This window comes from Passer montanus, unplaced genomic scaffold (assembly GCF_014805655.1).
Source record: "Passer montanus isolate IOZ18808 unplaced genomic scaffold, ASM1480565v1 scaffold3, whole genome shotgun sequence".
Taxonomy (NCBI): Eukaryota; Metazoa; Chordata; class Aves; order Passeriformes; family Passeridae; genus Passer; species Passer montanus.
The window spans coordinates 5,523,458-5,540,815 of record NW_024367707.1 but is presented as its reverse complement, the minus strand read 5'-3'; the positions used below and the strand labels follow the sequence as shown (position 1 = coordinate 5,540,815).

The 17,358-nt window shown below is 42.4% G+C and overlaps 1 protein-coding gene across 5 annotated transcripts in view; it reads right to left on the bottom strand.

Moving 5' to 3' along the window:
- The window catches only part of MAP7D2 (MAP7 domain containing 2), an 85,639-nt gene extending 84,100 nt beyond the window's left edge, over positions 1 to 1,539 (bottom strand). For all 5 annotated transcript variants that reach the window (XR_005628088.1, XR_005628090.1, XR_005628089.1 and 2 more), the window contains exon 1: positions 1,485 to 1,539. Coding sequence is in view for 1 of the 5 variants with exons in the window: in XM_039714410.1 (XP_039570344.1) it covers positions 1,485 to 1,524 (40 nt within the window). In the remaining 4 variants the exon portion in view is untranslated. The remainder of the gene's footprint in view (positions 1 to 1,484) is intronic.
- Positions 1,540 to 17,358: the final 15,819 nt, after the last annotated feature.

The window sequence follows — 17,358 nt, the reverse complement described above, 5'->3', positions numbered from 1 at the left end:
GTCCACACATGAAAGAAAACAGTACTGTACAAAAAAATGTAAGTACACATTGTTTAAATCATTTTGGCCTATGAGAAATCACTTGGAAAAGCAATGAGATCAAGAAGAAAAACCCACACAGTATTTTTAAAGGAATCCACACATTAATTCCTTTCACACTAACTGGTTTTGTGATATACAGACTAGGACGGCACAACACATTTTTTTTCTCTTAAATTCTTTTAGGCATGATCATGTTTTCCATAAGGAAAAAACCCAAACAACCAACAAACACATTTTACTCTGAAAATCAAAGTGTCCAGTATTTCAACCTCCTAGCACATACATTAAGCAAATCTCACCAGGCAGTAAAAAGGAAGACAAGAGATTCAATACTGAGCCACTTGTCCTTCAAATGCTCTTTAGTCATTACCTTTACTACAGACAGCAGCAGCAATAATGCCTACATTTTGGTCACCTAACACTCTCCCTGACAAAAATACTCCTACAGTGTTTTCTCATGCTATTGTTTGCCTCATGCCTTTGATTTTTGGCAAAGGGATGTAATTGAGCTCTGCAATTATGATTTTCTTGTACCACAGAATTTTGTTCTTTGTTTGCAGAATTGGAAACAATTTTACAATATTCTCTCCTCTAGTAGTAAAGAAATGTAAAAAAAACCCATTATTGCAGGCTTGTTTGTTACAGCTTGGTCTGGCAGACAGTCTGAAGTGCCTTGCTTGCACTGCCATCCCAGCAATTGCCCAGCACTAGAGAATCCTACAGATCAAAGCTCAGAGGCTGCCAGAGAACTACAGGTTGGGAAGGGGAGTGGTGGCTGCAGTCACTGCCTGCTGTTGGGGCAGCACCCTTTTGGGGAAAAACGCTGTGGGAAGGAGCATTTTACTCTGGAACAGAGAGGTAAGATTCTTCCTCCTACCCCCATGACCAAGACAAGGACTCCAGGATCAAGACAGACACACAAACATTAATTAAGAGAGCATCATTTCCACATCCACATTAATAGTTCACTTTAATAGCTGTTGTGCTTGTTACAAAATTGGCAAGTCCCACAAAAAAGAGCCTCATTCTCTGCTGCAGGAGACCAAATGCCATCCATACTGCTGTCTGTAACACACACCACACATATACAATCTTTTATTGTCATGTATTATCTTCTAGCAGACAACTCAAATAACAAATTTGGCCAAGACCATTTTACACATATTGCCTTCCTTGGGCATTAGTGCTCAAATGCCAGTGCTTGACCACAAGTAACTACATCTGTCTGTGCCTGTCCGTGCCCTACAACACATGACCCATTTGATACCATCTCTGTTAGAGTACATGCTACCTTTTCTATGGATTCCCAATCTCATACAGGGTGGAAAATAGATTATGTACTGGTCAATATAAGGAGTGAAGGTTTAAATGTCTGGGAAGAGTGCAAGTGAATATTGGGAAGAATTCCCCATGTTTTAGAAAAGAGGTTAAAAAATACTCACAAATATGAATTCTGAAGATTAATTTCTCCCTGTCTTCCATGTGAAATACTAAGAAATGAAGACCCAAGCCCTAAAAGTGCCTGACTGCTCAACAGCAACAGCCTTACAGCAAAAACTGCAACTGCTGAGCATGTGGAGAAGGGTGAGCAGCAGCAAACACAGGTGTTCCCAGCTCCTTCCTCGGCTCCTCACACTGTGTTGCCTCAGAGAAGTCAAAGTCTCAGATTCCCACTCCATAAATTTGGAAGAGGAATCCTTCTTTATCTCGCAAAGCAATTGCAAAGCTACTTTTAGTCACTACAGTGGCTTAGAACAAACGGGGAAATTAATTCCCTCTTATGCACCAGGTTTAGATGGTTTGCCAACCACAAAAGAGAGGCTCCATACCAGATAATTAAGATAAAGGTGTCATGAGCACCTGCATAACACGTTAATCACCACCCATCTCATGCTAGAGCCCAGGGGAGGTCATGTGAAGAAGGAGCAGCCAGACCCAGCCCAACACCGACATGTGAAGCCAAGAGCCAAGGTCACGACCACCAGCCTTGGCCCCAGCATCTCCTGGTGCCGGAGGAATTGATCCCACGCCAGGTGCTGCTCCGCACATACAGCACAGCAACCTCCACCACATCTCACACACCCTTTTCATCCTCGGAAATTAAAAGTTACGTTCGCCGAGCAGCGAGGAGGAACCTTAACCAGAAGCCGTGTCTATATAAGGGCTCTGTGTGCGCTGTTCACGCCCGATACCCGCTCAACCAGTTTGCTGCCCGGGCCGGGCAGCAGCGGCACGGGCAGGCCCAGGCACCGCCGAGAACGAGCTTTACAAATCGCTGCCTCCCCGCTCGGCACTTCGGGGCACAGCCGAGCTGCCGCCCGCCCGCCCCGGCAGCACCGCCGGCGGCCGGGGAAACCGCGGCGGCACAAAAGCCACCTCATGGCAAACACCTCCCGCACCACAAAGGGCAGGACGGGATGGCCGGGAGCCGCGGGAGGCACCGCTCCGCGTCCCCTCGGGAACAGCCGCCCGGCACCGCCGCGGCTCCCGCCGACTGCGGCCGCCCCATCCCCCGAGATGGCGGCCGGACCCGGCGGCACCTGCCAGGGAGCGACCCCCGCCCGCCCCGTCCCCGGGGCTCGGGCAGCGCCGGCTCCGGGCGGCGAGAGACGGACGGGACGGGACGGCGCCGGGGCAAGCCGCGGGATGCGGGCTGAGGAGCCGCCGTCCCCCGGCACGTCGCGGGGCCGCGGCCCCATCCCTTACCTGTGGCCCGCGGGTGGCTCCGCGCCCGGCAGGGGCGGCCGAGCGGCGCTGCGCTGCCTGGGCGCCTTCACTCGGCTTATCCCCGAGAGCCAAACAACGCGCGTTATGCGGCTTCCCGGGCCGGTCCGGTCGTTTTCCCATATTTTTCCATGCAGGTGTTTGCAGCCTCGTGCGGCCTCGGATGGATCGATGGCACCGGGGAAAGGCACAGCCGTGTCCTTCCCATCCGGCTGCGGCCGCGGTTCCCTCACGGGGTCCCTTCGCGCCGGGCTGGCCCTGCAGCGGCAGGACCGCCTTGTACTCGGTTTTACAAAGGGAGAAATTAACATAATCTTTGTTTCTCCTCATCGTTCACATACTAGTGGTTGAACTCCCCTCCCCAAAATTTTAACACACACTTTCTATACTTCTTTTGCTTCCCCCTTGCTGGTTTTGCTGTTTCCGGACCGTGTTGGGACGCAGCAGTGCTAGGGGAGAGCACACAGCCCCAGGGCTTGTGGCGCTGGGGCAGCTCCTGCTCAAAACATTGCCAGAACTGGTGTTATATGCCAAACGCCTTATTGACCCATCTTCAGTGCCAATTTACCGAAATTTAAATGGAAGGTAAATTTAATCCTTCCACTTTTCATTTGTTTTCTTCTTTTTGCCAAGCAATTATATTACCTTTATATTCTTTACCTGAAAGTACAGACCATAGTCAATATGAGAGGAAGGAGGAGGAGGACAGCATTTACTTTGGTATTCCTGATGTGTCTCCTATTTCCTAAGATTTCCTAATCATTATTTCCTAAGAGGCAATTATTCTGTTGGGGTGCTGGGCAACAATTCTTCCTTCTAGACATTCAAGTGGTGTTCTCATGTTTGGGTTCACATACCTCAGTAAAAGTTTAGCTACACAGATTTAGGGTCTCTGGTGCATATAGTAATAATTATTTCTGATGTTGCTTTAACAATGAAATATGTAATTTTCATTGCCTATAACTCTGCCAAATTTTGAAAGTGCCAAATGATGTTTTCATTTCAGCTGTTTCTCCCACTAACCCTACATCAAGGAGCTCCACTTGTTATTCTACCTGCCTAAAAATTAAATTGTACAGTTTTGGTCACATTACAGAAGAAAAAACCCACCTCTCTTACTGTAGCTGTTCCTCCTAATTTCTCAGGGGCTCCTTTGGCAACAAAACCAAAAGAAGGAAGAATCTCCTATAACAATAATTAATCTTTAGCCTGCTGATGTCTGATGAACACATGGGAAGGAACAGCTGGTCTCAGAGCAAGATATATGGGCTTAGTGATGAGGAAAAGGAAACAGAGAGGAGGAATTTCCAGTACTGGAAAGGAGGGCAGCAGAGAATGGATGTGGGGCATGAAAAGATGAAGAAACTGGAGAAAGGGGTGTGAGGGTATTCAGGCAGTAGCCAGTGGCTGAGAGGAGAGGGATGGATGGGGGCACTGGAGAATCTGCCCCAAGGAACAGGAGCCCACCAGTGCTGGCTCTCAAGGGATCATGAAGCTCATAAGCATAGCATTCACATGGAGAAAGAACTGTTCTCCTACAACTGTAATTTCCTCTGATAGTTGGTTCACAGCATTCAGACCCAGAGTCATGCCATGGGAAAAAAAAAAAAAAAACCAACAAAAAACCCAGGAGATTTTAAAGAAAACCTAAGGAACTATACAGAAAACATGACCCAGAGTCATGCCATGGGAAAAAAAAAAACAAAAAAACAAAAAAACAAAAAAACAACAAAAAGAAACCCAACAAAAAAAACCCCAGGAGATTTTAAAGAAAACTTAAGGAACTATACAGAAAACACGAAAGCTCCAAAGAAAAATCCCTCCCCTACAGTAATGTATGTTGTTTGTGATAGGAATCCATTTTTAAATTACCTTTGCAGAGTGGTTTTTTCCACAAGACTCATGCCTCATTCAATACAAGGATGTCTTTAATTAATGTATAGTTCTTCAATGTTTCTCTTCATTTTCATCAAGTAAAGTGGAATCTTTCATGTCATATTCTCTGTACATTCTTCAAACCCTGCCTTGAAGGCAGGTTAATTAATTTCCATGATGACTTTCCTGTGGTAATCTTATAACTCATTCAAAACATTCATAAATTTAACTTTGTAACAGCCTTCTAAGTTGAAGTAGCACCATTATCATATTTTCCACACAGGGAAGAGCTAACGGAAGGTGATGTGTCTGGAGTTGTCTGTAGTGGTTTGTTAATTCTTTTATGTTGTGGAGGCTGGCAGGTTGTTTTAAAGCAGGGAATAGTGGATTTAATACAGTGTGCATCCACCAGCACCTCAGAAACAAGAGCATAACTGTTCTTGCTCAGGTTTGACTTTAAATACTTTATAGATCTTTAAGCACTAGATGTAGTGGGTTACTTAGGGTAATCTATGAAGCTTTGGTATGCACTTACACCCAGGAATCAGGAGCTAATTTCAGGCATGTCTGTGTATCCTTCTTTATGACAAATAGCAGAACTCTGGGAAATATTTTAATATTCAACCTTCAAAAAGGAAGTTATGATCAGTTTAATTTTACCCATAGTTCACAGAACAAGATTATTTTTTGACCATAGCAGCAAAAGGGGCCTTCCCATCTCTGGTGGGACTACAGTCAGCATTTGCATGCTTAGAATTGGGGATGTTACCATGTTCCTCCCTAACTCTCCACAGCCCACCTTTCTTAAATGCCCCTTCCTATCAGCAGCAGGAATGCATCCTAGAGGTTGCACATCACCAGGAGCAATGAGAGGGTCCACTTTTGAGTGACAGGAGAAGGATTCCACAGCTTTTACACAGTCCTATAGTCTTTGATTGCTGAGGAATGGGATTGGAAAATTTCTCCTCATCTCCTGGGCCAGGAGTGTTTGTTATCACAGCAGTGCCTGCAAGGGCAATGAGACAGCAGGGAGAAGCTGTGTGTTTTCTGGGCATTACCAGTCTCTGATCAGCAGCTCTCTGGCATAAATTATAAAGCAGTGCAGGAATTTTACCAACACAGAACTTAATCTCTGTAAGGCACATCACATTGAGCACTCCATTTGGGAAAGTGTTTATTGCAGATATTTTGGTTATTCTGCTTTCTTCATCTGAAGCAAAGTTTGTCCTGCTATAAATGAAGCCCTGGTAACACTTGTTCTAGATTGTTGTATTTTGAAGCATTGTTCTTTCTTTTAAGGTGTGCTGTGCACTGTTAAAATCAACACCACTTTGAATTTATTTTGTGGAAAACCTTTTTCCTCTCTTCCCACATATTTTCAGGAGATGTTTTATTTAAAAAAGGTCTGTGTTAATGAGCTACTGTAGGTGGTGGTCAGCCTAAGCCTAAGCCTGTGAAAATCTCAGACGTAAATCTGCAGAGAAGTAAATTGTTACAGTCAGCTCAGTATGCAGACAGAAAAAAGCTGGAGAGACTGATAATTTTGCCACCTTAACAGACATTCAAATAAAAACTGTCAAAAGTGTAAACTAAATTTGAAAATCTTGGCTTCTTTTCTGTGTTTTTGAGATGGTGGTATCCATGCAACCAAAGCCATCCCACCCTAGGAATGCTTCTCAGGGAAAACAGAACAGTCAGTCCTGAGCAAACTAGCCAAATTGACAGTGTTACAAATCTATGTTGGTCCACAGTTTTTGCTGTATTTTGTAATTTTGAATCAATAGCCAAGAATTTGAGTATCCAAAAAAAGTAAGGCAAGTAGAATGGCTGCCTGGGGTATTTCAGTTGGAGAAACTGGCCCAGTGCCACACAAACACTGCATGTCAGACATGGTAAATCCATTTCTCCCAGGCAGTATTTGTCTGCTTCCTTTTCTGAAACTCTTGGAAGTCCAGTGCCTCACAACCTCTGGATGAAATTCAGTGCTCAGACCAAAGTATTTTTACAAGCAGGCAAAGTCATCTGAAGAGAAGTGCTCCTCTTCATCAGGTAAGTTTGTGTTCTCTGAGATAAACAGAACGTGACTCAGAAATTAAAAAGTTTTTTAGCACATACATCAGAAACTGAAGAAAGGTGGTGGGTATAACTAAATATAGTTGTTCCTGGTTGTTGAAATATTAACTCAGCATCTTAAGCATTCCCTTAAAATAGATTACAAGGTCAAGTAGGGGGTAAGACAAGGGAGAATGGCTTTAAACTGAAAGAGGGCAAGTTTAGATCAGATAATTAGGAAGAAATTCTTTATTGTGAGGGTGGTGAGGTACATGGACACATTGCCCAGAGAAGCTGTGGATGTCTTATCCCTGAAAATGCTCAAGACCAAGTTGGATGGAGCTTTGAGCAACCCAGTCTAGTGGAAGGTGCCCCTGCTCACCACAGGAGGGTTGGACTAGATGAGCTCTAGAAGGTCTCTTCCAACTCAGATTATTCTATGGTTCTATGAAATGACAGAAACATTCATGGAGTAATGGACTGATAAGAAATCTTCCTCACAAGAGATCAATCTTACATAAAAAAGTCATGGGCACTGAGTCAATAAACTGAAGCACATTGTGATAACAGAGAAAATCTTTTTTTCCAGTAGTTTGAAATCACTCTATAATAAGAATGTGTTGGTGGTAGCAGTCTTGAAGGTAGACACCAACAGCAAAATAGTGCTCTGTTTCAAAACCAGTTTTGAAATCAGAACTCATGGTTGTATTTCTGAAGGACTTCTACCTTTTAGTCAAAAATATTTTTATAAAAAATAGTTGCATTTGCCCAGGTGAAATGCCTTCAACTTTTATTTGTCTCTCACTGTTCAAGAAGCCACAGATACAGGCATTAAACTTTCCTCTTTAGATTCCCCTAATTGAAGAGCAAGAACAATGTGCAGTCTGGAAAAATTTGAACTACATCTGTCTGCTGTATTTTTGTGTATACATATATCTAAGAACTGTCATTCAGTGAGTAATATCAGCCTAGTGTTAAAATAATTTTTAGGATGAATCATAATAGACTGCTTTTGTATTTGTTATTTGACATGTGAAAAGTGTATTCTTTCTCCTTCATGTGAAAGTAATTTTTTTAACATTGTTAAATGTTAAATTGAGAAATCCCACACCCCAATATCCTATGCCATATGTGCTTTTTTTTGTATTCCACAAATGCCTTGAACTAGGGGCATATTTTCACTTGCCTCACATTTGTCACTTTTATCCTTTGAAGTTCAGTCATAGCCATTTGATTTGGAAAAGGTTGGCACTAACAGGGTTGATCTTCACAAAAATAAGTGAAAATAGAGCAGGAGAGGAACTCTCTCATCACCTTGTCTTTTGTTATTTACTGACAGCAGAGGCATTTTAAGTCATGTACAAACATAGCCCTGTATACACACCCTGCTTTGCTGAGCGTGGTTATGGGATAAACAGTAGTGGAATGCAGTACAAACCTATTTCACATTGATTTAAACTGAATAGTTTGTCATCAATATTTCATTGAAAGAGTGATATATATAAATTCTCCAGTTCTCCTGTAAATAAGTCCTTAAATATTTGCCACCAAATACCTGCTATTCTCCTCCAGATTCAAAACCTTGTGAGCCATGAATCTTAAGAGCTGTGTTAATTGCTTTGCAGATTTGTGGGCAGGTATCATTGGGCAATATGATACAAGTTAGATTTTAATGAGTTTTGGATTGCTTTTGATTCTGGGATGCAACTAAAGGTTATTTACTGCAGTATTAGGCAAAGAAAAGGCAAAAGCTCTGTCAGCTTTTCATGCCTTAAGAGGATGTGACAGTCTTACCTTTGCTGGGGGAAGCAGGAGAAGACAGGTCTTGCTTTGGAAAGGAAGAATGTCTGCCCTGCAGCCATAGAAATATTTTTCTGTTTCTCTTCACCACCTGCTGAAATGACTGATATTTGCCTGAAGGATTTGCAGTTATTTGTAGTACTTTCATTTAACTGCACCAGGATACTTTGCCAGGAAGTGGAATATTATTCCCCCAGCAGTACCTCACCTGAACATGCAGGAGAAGATTATGTTATATAGGAGAGAAGCATGGACAGGAATGTTCCTACCTCAGACTGATCATGAACTGCTCTCAAGTTTATGGAATATCAAATCCTAAGATGCTTCTACCCTGATTGAATGCCTAAAATATCATTAAACTAATTATGTTTAGTCATAATTGAATAATAATTATACTGCATCAGATGTCGGTCAGTCAGCAGAGAATTAATTTTTTACTTTTTTGGTTAAACTAACATCCCAAGTATGATAAATTCAGTCACTTTGAAGAGAAGGGAAATCATGACTACCCTGGGGATGCAAAATCTCTGCAACATATAGACCAGGTAGTCCAAGCAGTCTTGAGAGTACATAACTTTATGAGCAGCACTGCAGCTGCACAGCCACAGTGAGACCATTTGCATGCTCTGTGCTCACCACTTCCTAAATGCCTGCTAAGGCCAGTGCCTGCCTCAGCCTCTCTGGGCACCATCCACAAGACAGCTCTGGGAGAGATATGATAATTCTAGGAGAGAAGTCTGTGTGCTTTAGGCCTGCTTTCATAACTAACTTTCAATGATTTTTTAAATCATAAACATTCATGAATTTTTACCTCTTAGGAATCTGTGACAGATGCAGATGTAATTTAAGAAAATACTTAATACCTGCCCAGCATAGGGAAGTAGAAGTCAAATTCTGTTTGCTTTTATTGAAAGAGAGAAAGGACATTGTGAAAAAATGAGGATTTTACTCTTATAACCCATTTTTCATTCTTCCTTAAATTCCACAGACAAGGGTTGTGCCATGTGACTTGGCAGAGGAAGCAATGCTGGTCCCAGTGATTCTGTGTCTGCTTCAAAGCGTGGTAAATCAGGCCATGCCTGGAGATAGTTACAGTATGAAGGCCTCTTGGTTATTAAAATGAGATCAATAATTTTTAAGCAAGCAATGTTTGAAAAATGGTTGAGCAGAATCTGAAATCAATTAGGATAAAATATTATACCAGGCATCTTAACACAAAAGGGGAGGGTCTATTGATAAAACTTGTTCATCAAGAATGAAATGGATTTTCAGGCTGAGATCCACTGCCTTCAACACAGCTACAACAAATTACTCAGTCTGTCTCTGAAGAGAAAAATCAGTTACTGCATTTTATAATGCATAAACATTCGATAAAAAAATCCTAACTAGATATGCTAAAAAGAAAAAATGACAATTCAGCAGACAAGGGTTGTGCCATGTGACTTGGCAGAGGAAGCAATGCTGGTCCCAGTGATTCTGTGTCTGCTTCAAAGCGTGGTAAATCAGGCCATGCCTGGAGATAGTTACAGTATGAAGGCCTCTTGGTTATTAAAATGAGATCAATAATTTTTAAGCAAGCAATGTTTGAAAAATGGTTGAGCAGAATCTGAAATCAATTAGGATAAAATATTATACCAGGCATCTTAACACAAAAGGGGAGGGTCTATTGATAAAACTTGTTCATCAAGAATGAAATGGATTTTCAGGCTGAGATCCACTGCCTTCAACACAGCTACAACAAATTACTCAGTCTGTCTCTGAAGAGAAAAATCAGTTACTGCATTTTATAATGCATAAACATTCGATAAAAAAATCCTAACTAGATATGCTAAAAAGATAAAATGACAACTTCAAGGAATCTCATGCAGATGCATTTAGATAGTTGTCATGTGTTTCAAACTTGACTAGACTAAACATCAGATATAAATCAAACATTAGTTTACCTTAATTTCACAGGTTAAAGGTCACTCTCATGAACAATTAAGCATCCATTTTCTGCCTGCCTGTCAATCCAATCATGGAACATGCTGCTTCCTCTAGATTTGAATTTCATAGGAATTACAACTCAGAAAATACAGTGTATGCTTTTGGTACATGTCTGTAAACTTCTGTAGCCAACATAAGAGAGACCAAAACTAAAAAAAAATAAATTGCTAGTTATTGAATAAAAACAGGCAAGGGAGATTCTGTGGAAATAGTGTTGAGGATGGTTCTAAATGCCTACTGCTGGTTTTGTAGCCATTTTGTGTGTTTTCTGAATTCTAGCTTTTTAGCTTTCCCTCTCCTCCCACTGAAAATCAGAATTACATCTAGCATGTATTTTCTAAATTTTCTCTTTTATATATATTTACTGTATATTAGAATGTTCTTGTTTTTTAATTAATTTGTGATTATTTATGGGAGAAGTAATTTACTCTGTCTTCAAGCTTAGTTTGAAGATACAACCTGATGTAACTATTACAATTAACTGGGGAAAATTGTATGGCTAAAACCAGTGTTTCTACTCAACGAGAATTCTGACATTTCAGAATTTATTTTTATTTCAAATCAAAGTAATGGAAATACTTTCATGTAGTTAAAAATATTTAATAATTCTACAAAGTTCTTCTACAAATATGAAAACTATGGTGAAGTTTTCATAGCACTCTTGCATAACTTCTCACTGCAGTGTAGAGGTCTGTTAGCACATTTAGGAATAGGTCTGACAATGTTATATCTCCATATTTATAGAGAAACTAAAGGTACTTATTCTCTTTTCCAATTGACATGACAGACATCTACATCTCTCTCTAAATCCGGCTCCCAGGCTCTCTTGGATACTGCAGGCTCTCTGATACTCCAGTAAAGCATAGTATTTTTTCTAACTTTTTCTAAACAATCTTTACTTAAATGTGACTCCTGCTATTCACACCATCCCTTTCTTTTCTCTGAAGTCATTAATGTATAATAGCCATTTCACCACCTTTTTTTTTCTTCCTCCATCTTTCCTAAATTATGCATGTAATTCCATCATCCTATTATTCCAGCCACAATTGCTAATCCTCCACAGGTATCTGTGTTAGCCAGTTTTAATTCTGACACAGTAGTTTTGGATCCTCTGTCTTGTTTTGCCAATCCAATATCTTCATGCTGGCCACCACAAGAGGCTAAATTTCAGCCAGCAGTTTCCCACTCCATACATCAGTATTGGCACTTTTATTCCTCTGACCTTTTGATATTCCTTTCTCACTATATTATCATCATGCAGATTACATGGACCTTTCCCAGCTTTGTTCCCTACTTTAAAATTTAAGCTTTTATCAATCAAATTAGTCTTGATCCCAGTCCAGACCTCAAGCTACTCTGTGTGTCCATGCATGTATGACCCTCTTCCAAGAGTGTTTCCCAATGGCACACCAACATCTGTTGGTTTTCACTATCCAGTTGCACCTTCCTTCTAAATCTTTAAAAAATAAAAGAATTCAATTTATTTTTTATTGACATTGTATTAATCACATTTAACTGGGTTGTAATTTCAGACATTTTCCCATGTCTTCCTGCTAGCTGCCAATTGCTTCTACAGTTGGAGCAATTTTTCTATGTTCATTCATAAGTCTTGACCTACTGGAACTAAAGTGTGCAAGAGTCAGAACGACCATCTCTTATATATGGATTTAGATTAGCCACACTAAAAAAAAAAGTGTTTTAATGTTCTAAGTAAATCACTGCCACTTGACAGACACAAAAACACCCACAGTGTGAGGCACTTAGTGTCAAATCCAGGAAACCAGGAATGCCCAGCTGGAGCTGAGACTGCCAAGGGGCACTGGTTGGAACAAAGCAGATTATGGAGATTCCTAATTGGAAAAGCAAGTTCAGGGAAAGTGGACTTCTACTGACAGAGGCCCCTTGTGACAACAGGCATTAACAAAAAAGCTGATTAACTCGCTGCCTTTTTTCTGCCTCTGTCTTCAGAGCCCAAGCCAGCTCCTCAACTTTTGCCTGTACAGACATAACTGGGAGTGAATTGGGCAGCCAGCAAAGGAGGAGCAAGAGGTTAGAGAAGCTCTGTGTATTCAGGTCCCCTGGGCTGCATGGGAATCACCCCAAACTTACAGGGAGACCTGGTGGGCCTGACTGTGAAGCCACTATCAGTCCTCATTCTTACAAAAAGACAAGAAGGAAGACGGGAGTCACAGAATCACAGGATGGCTTGGGTTGGAAGGGGTTGCCCTCTGGATGGGCCAGTCAGCCACACCTCAGTCAATGGAAAGATCAGGGAGCACATAATCAGCAGAGTCAGCCCAGGAAGGCAAACCATGTTTGACCTGCTGCGTGCCTGCAGTGATGAAATGTCTGGCCCTGTGGTGGTGGCTACAACATACCTTGGTTTGAATATGGCTTTTGCCAACACCTTCCCCACCCTTCCCCTCTGGAAACAGCAGAAGTGTGGACTGGTCAAACCACCTGTTTGGATGGATTGGAAGCTGCAAGGATAGCAATCACTAACTCAATATTTGGTTGGTAATCAGCAAAACAGCCTGGGAACAATACTGGCACCCATATTCAGTGCCTTCATTAACAGCTTCTAAGCAGGTAACACTGACGTTGGGGAGCAGCTGCTGGTTCAACCCAGAAGGACCCTGAAATGATCAAGGATTAGACAGGGATGTCAGGATTTTAATAAGAAGTATGAAGTTCTGCCCCTGGAATGGAATTGCCCCATGTATGGGTACAGAGTGGGAAGTGGCTGGCAAGGGCACAGTCCTGTGGGTTACAGCACAGGAACCCATGGATGGCTCTTCTGGAAGGAGGCTCTCACTGGGGTGCATTAGAGGCATGGCCAGCACATCACAGGGAATCTGCTGATAATCTCTGCTGGGTACTGGTGAAGCCATGCCTGAAATAGTTTTGGATACCTCTGATCAGGACAGACAGGGCAAAATTAGAGAGTGTTCAGTGGAGGGCTGATAAGAAAGTTATTGAGGAGAGGCTGAAGGCACTGCACTTAGCTGGCAGAAAGGAAGACATGAAGTAACATAACATCAGCCTATAAATGTCTGAAAGATCATTAGAAAAGTGCCAGAGCTGAATTCTTCTTATCACTGCCAGCAGGTCTAATAGAGTAATTGCCACAGTTTAAAACTTGGGAAGTTCAGACCGAGCATCAGAAAATAAAATTAACAAGTATCTCGGCAGTAGAACAGCTTGTCCAAAGGAGTGGAGGAATCTCTGTCACTGAGGCTTTTCAAGGCCAGGCAAAGGCAAGATTGACATAGTCTAGTGCTGACCTGGTCCAACTGAAAAACAGCCTTCAGAGGTACCTTTCAACATTTCAATGATCTTACAGCAGGTCTCAGGTCTTCACATCTTATTAATAAAACCTATTATTAAAATAGTGTATTTATTAACTTGTTTGGTTTCAGGAGTGGTAGTAAAAGATTGTCACCTAGCCTGTTTGGAGAGAGAAGACTCAATATATTGGAAACACCTTGGTGAGTTGCCTAACTGGGACAACACCTCTCACCAACCTACTTTGTGGAGTTGGAAATGTAGCAAGAGACTTCCGCTAAGGAAAGCTTTTCAAGTCACACTTCTGCTCCACACCCCCTTCTGCTCCACATCCCTAACACCCATTTGCCTTTTCAACTTAGTTGACTTAGACCTCTACCACATTAAAATATGAATATAAACTCAGCTGCTCCTTCCAATGTGTCTGAAACAATAGTAATTAGCCTCTGTCTGGCCTTCTGTTATCAAATCAGTATTCAACTTCTTTGTTCTGTAGAAAATGATTTGATATAAATAGGCACATTCTGTAGTGAACTATATTGATTCCATAATACTCAGCCCAGACTGATCACACCACCAAGAGAACTTGCTTTTACTTGGTTCTTGGGGAACAGTAACCTGCTTGTTTTCTGTTTAGAACTGAATCTTTTACCCCCTGCTCAGAGGGTAGTATAGATCCATATATGCCATACATGAATCCTTTCTTGTATTGTGGATTTGATTTGGGTCCACAATTCAAAGTTTCAGTGGAAAAATGGTAGGACATCATGTATCTAAATGGGAGGAGCCATACTTGGAAAAATTAAAAGTGGAATGTATCTGATGGAATACACCTAACTCACATGGAAGATAAAATAATGTAACTTTACAGAAGTTTCACAGAGCTGCATTTAGATATTTGTCATACATGTAAAAACTTGAGTAAACATATGATATTAATCAAACATTAACTTACCTTAATTGCAGACGTTAAAGTTTACTGTCACATACAACTAAGGATGAGGTTTTTTTCCTTCCTGCAAATCCTGCAATCCATGGAATGTGTTGAGTCTTCTAGATTTGATTATGTAAGTTATAACAGCACAGAGCTGGCTGATGTCACTGTGAGGTCACCCTCACTAATCTCTGAAAGGTGCCAGTGATCATAAGAAGTTCCTAGGGACTGGGGAAAAAAAAGCAAATGTCACTTCTTTCTTCAAGAAGGGCAAAAAGGAGGATCCAAGAACCTGCAGGGCAGCCAGTGTCACCTCAGACCCTGGGAAAGTGATGCTGTGAAGGATTTCCAAACAGATGAAGGAGAACAAGGTGTTGGGGAGTAGTGAGGATTGATTTCTAAAGTGGAGATTATGCCTCCCTATGATGAGATCATATAAGTGACCTGGTGGAGGAAGGGAGAGCAGTGGGTGTTATCTATGCTGACTTTCAAAGCTGTCCCTCATAACATCCTTGTAGAGAAACCAATACAATATGCAGAAGATCAATGGACAGTGGGGTGGACTGGAAACTGACTGAACTGCTGGACTCAAAGGGTTGTGATCAGTGGCATGAGCTCAGGATCGAGGTCAGTCACTTGTGGTGTAACCCTGGAGTTAATACTGCATAACATCTTCATTAGTGGCCTGGATGATGAGACAGACTGCACCCTTTGCAGATGACACAAAACTGGGAGGAGTAGGTGATACATCTGATGAGTGTGCTCCCATTCAAAGGGACTCAGGGACTCTGACTGGAGAACTGAGTCAACAGAGTCCTTGTAAAGTTCAAGAAAGGGAAATGCCAAGTCCTGCACCTGGGGACAATAAGTGAAGTACCTGAGGATGGACTGAAACACTATGTCTGATCTCCTTTTTTCTTTTTTGAAGTCAGAGCAGTAGAAATCTCCTTTTACCTGCCCTTGTCTCACGCAGTACCCGATCCAGTATTTCAATAAAAGCTGGTGCTGTCTGAACCACTGCTGACTGTTGTTCCCATTCCCTTGTGACAGTGGGTACTTAGCCATGGAAGGGCTCTTCAACTTCTGACACTTAGAAGACTGAGCTGAAGACTCTTTTGTCTTAAACATTGCAGATAGAGAACTATGACTTTAGGGGTTGTTGTCACTAAGGCAGTGCCAAATAAATAGGGCTTTGGATTAGATAATAGAGTAGTTTGAATTAGAAGGGAACTTCAAGATAATCATTTCAACACCCCCACCCTGCTGTCCCCCTACAATAAGCAGAGACCTCCTCAGCTAGACCAGGTTGCTCAGAGCCCTGTCCAACTTGAACTGGAATGTTTCTAGGGATAAAGAATCCAACACCTCCCTAGGCAACCTGTGCCAGTGATTCACCACCCACTGCCAACACAAAAAACTTCTGCTTTATAATGAGTTTAAAACAAAAATCTTTCAGTTTAGAACTGTTATGCCGTGTCCTACTGCAACAGGCCCTGCTAAAAAGTTCATCCCTATCTTCCTTTTAAAGCCCTTCTACTACTAGAAGGCTGCCAGAAAGCGTCCCCAGAGCATTCTTTTCTCCACACTGATCAGCCCCAACTCTCTCAACCTTTATTCATAAGGAGTGGTACTTCAGCCCTGGGATTGTAGTTGTGGCCCTCCCATGGACTAACAGGTCCATGTTTTTTCCTGTGCTGAGGACCCCAGAGCTGGATGCAGCATGCCAGGTGGGGTCTCACAAAAGCAGAGTAGAGGGCAAAATTCTTTTCTTCACCATTCTGCCCATGCTGCTTTTGGATTTGGCCCAGGACATGGTTGTTTTTCTGAGCTGCAAGTTGCACATTGCCCATTTGCATCCAGCTTTCCATCCACAAGTATCCTCAGGTCCTTCTCAACAGGACTACTCTCAATCTGTTCATCCCCCAGCCTCTGCTGATACCAGGGGTTGCTTCAGCCCAGGTGCAGCCCTTTGCATTTGATCTTGTTAAACCTCATGAGATTCCCACAGGCCACTCCTGGGATTGTGGTTGTGGCCCTCCCATGGACTAACAGGTCCATGTTTTTTCCTGTGCTGAGGACCCCAGAGCTGGATGCAGCATGCCAGGTGGGGTCTCACAAAAGCAGAGTAGAGGGCAAAATTCTTTTCTTCACCATTCTGCCCATGCTGCTTTTGGATTTGGCCCAGGACATGGTTGTTTTTCTGAGCTGCAAGTTGCACATTGCCCATTTGCATCCAGCTTTCCATCCACAAGTATCCTCAGGTCCTTCTCAACAGGACTACTCTCAATCTGTTCATCCCCCAGCCTCTGCTGATACCAGGGGTTGCTTCAGCCCAGTGAAGCCCTTTGCATTTGATCTTGTTAAAACTCATGAGATTCCCACATGAGGAACCTTGTCCAGGTCCCTCTGGATGGCATCCCATCCTTCAGGTGTGACACACCACTGAGCTTGGTGTCACCTGCAAACCTGCTGAAGGTGCATTGACCCCACCATGTCATTGATGCAGACATTAAAGAGCACTGGTCCCAGTCCAGACCCCAAGGGACAGCCCTTGACATGGTTCTCCATCTGGGCACTGAGCCACTGAACACTGCCCTGTAGATGTGACCACCCAACCCATTTCTCATCCACCAAACAGCCCTCCCTTCAAATCCAGATAG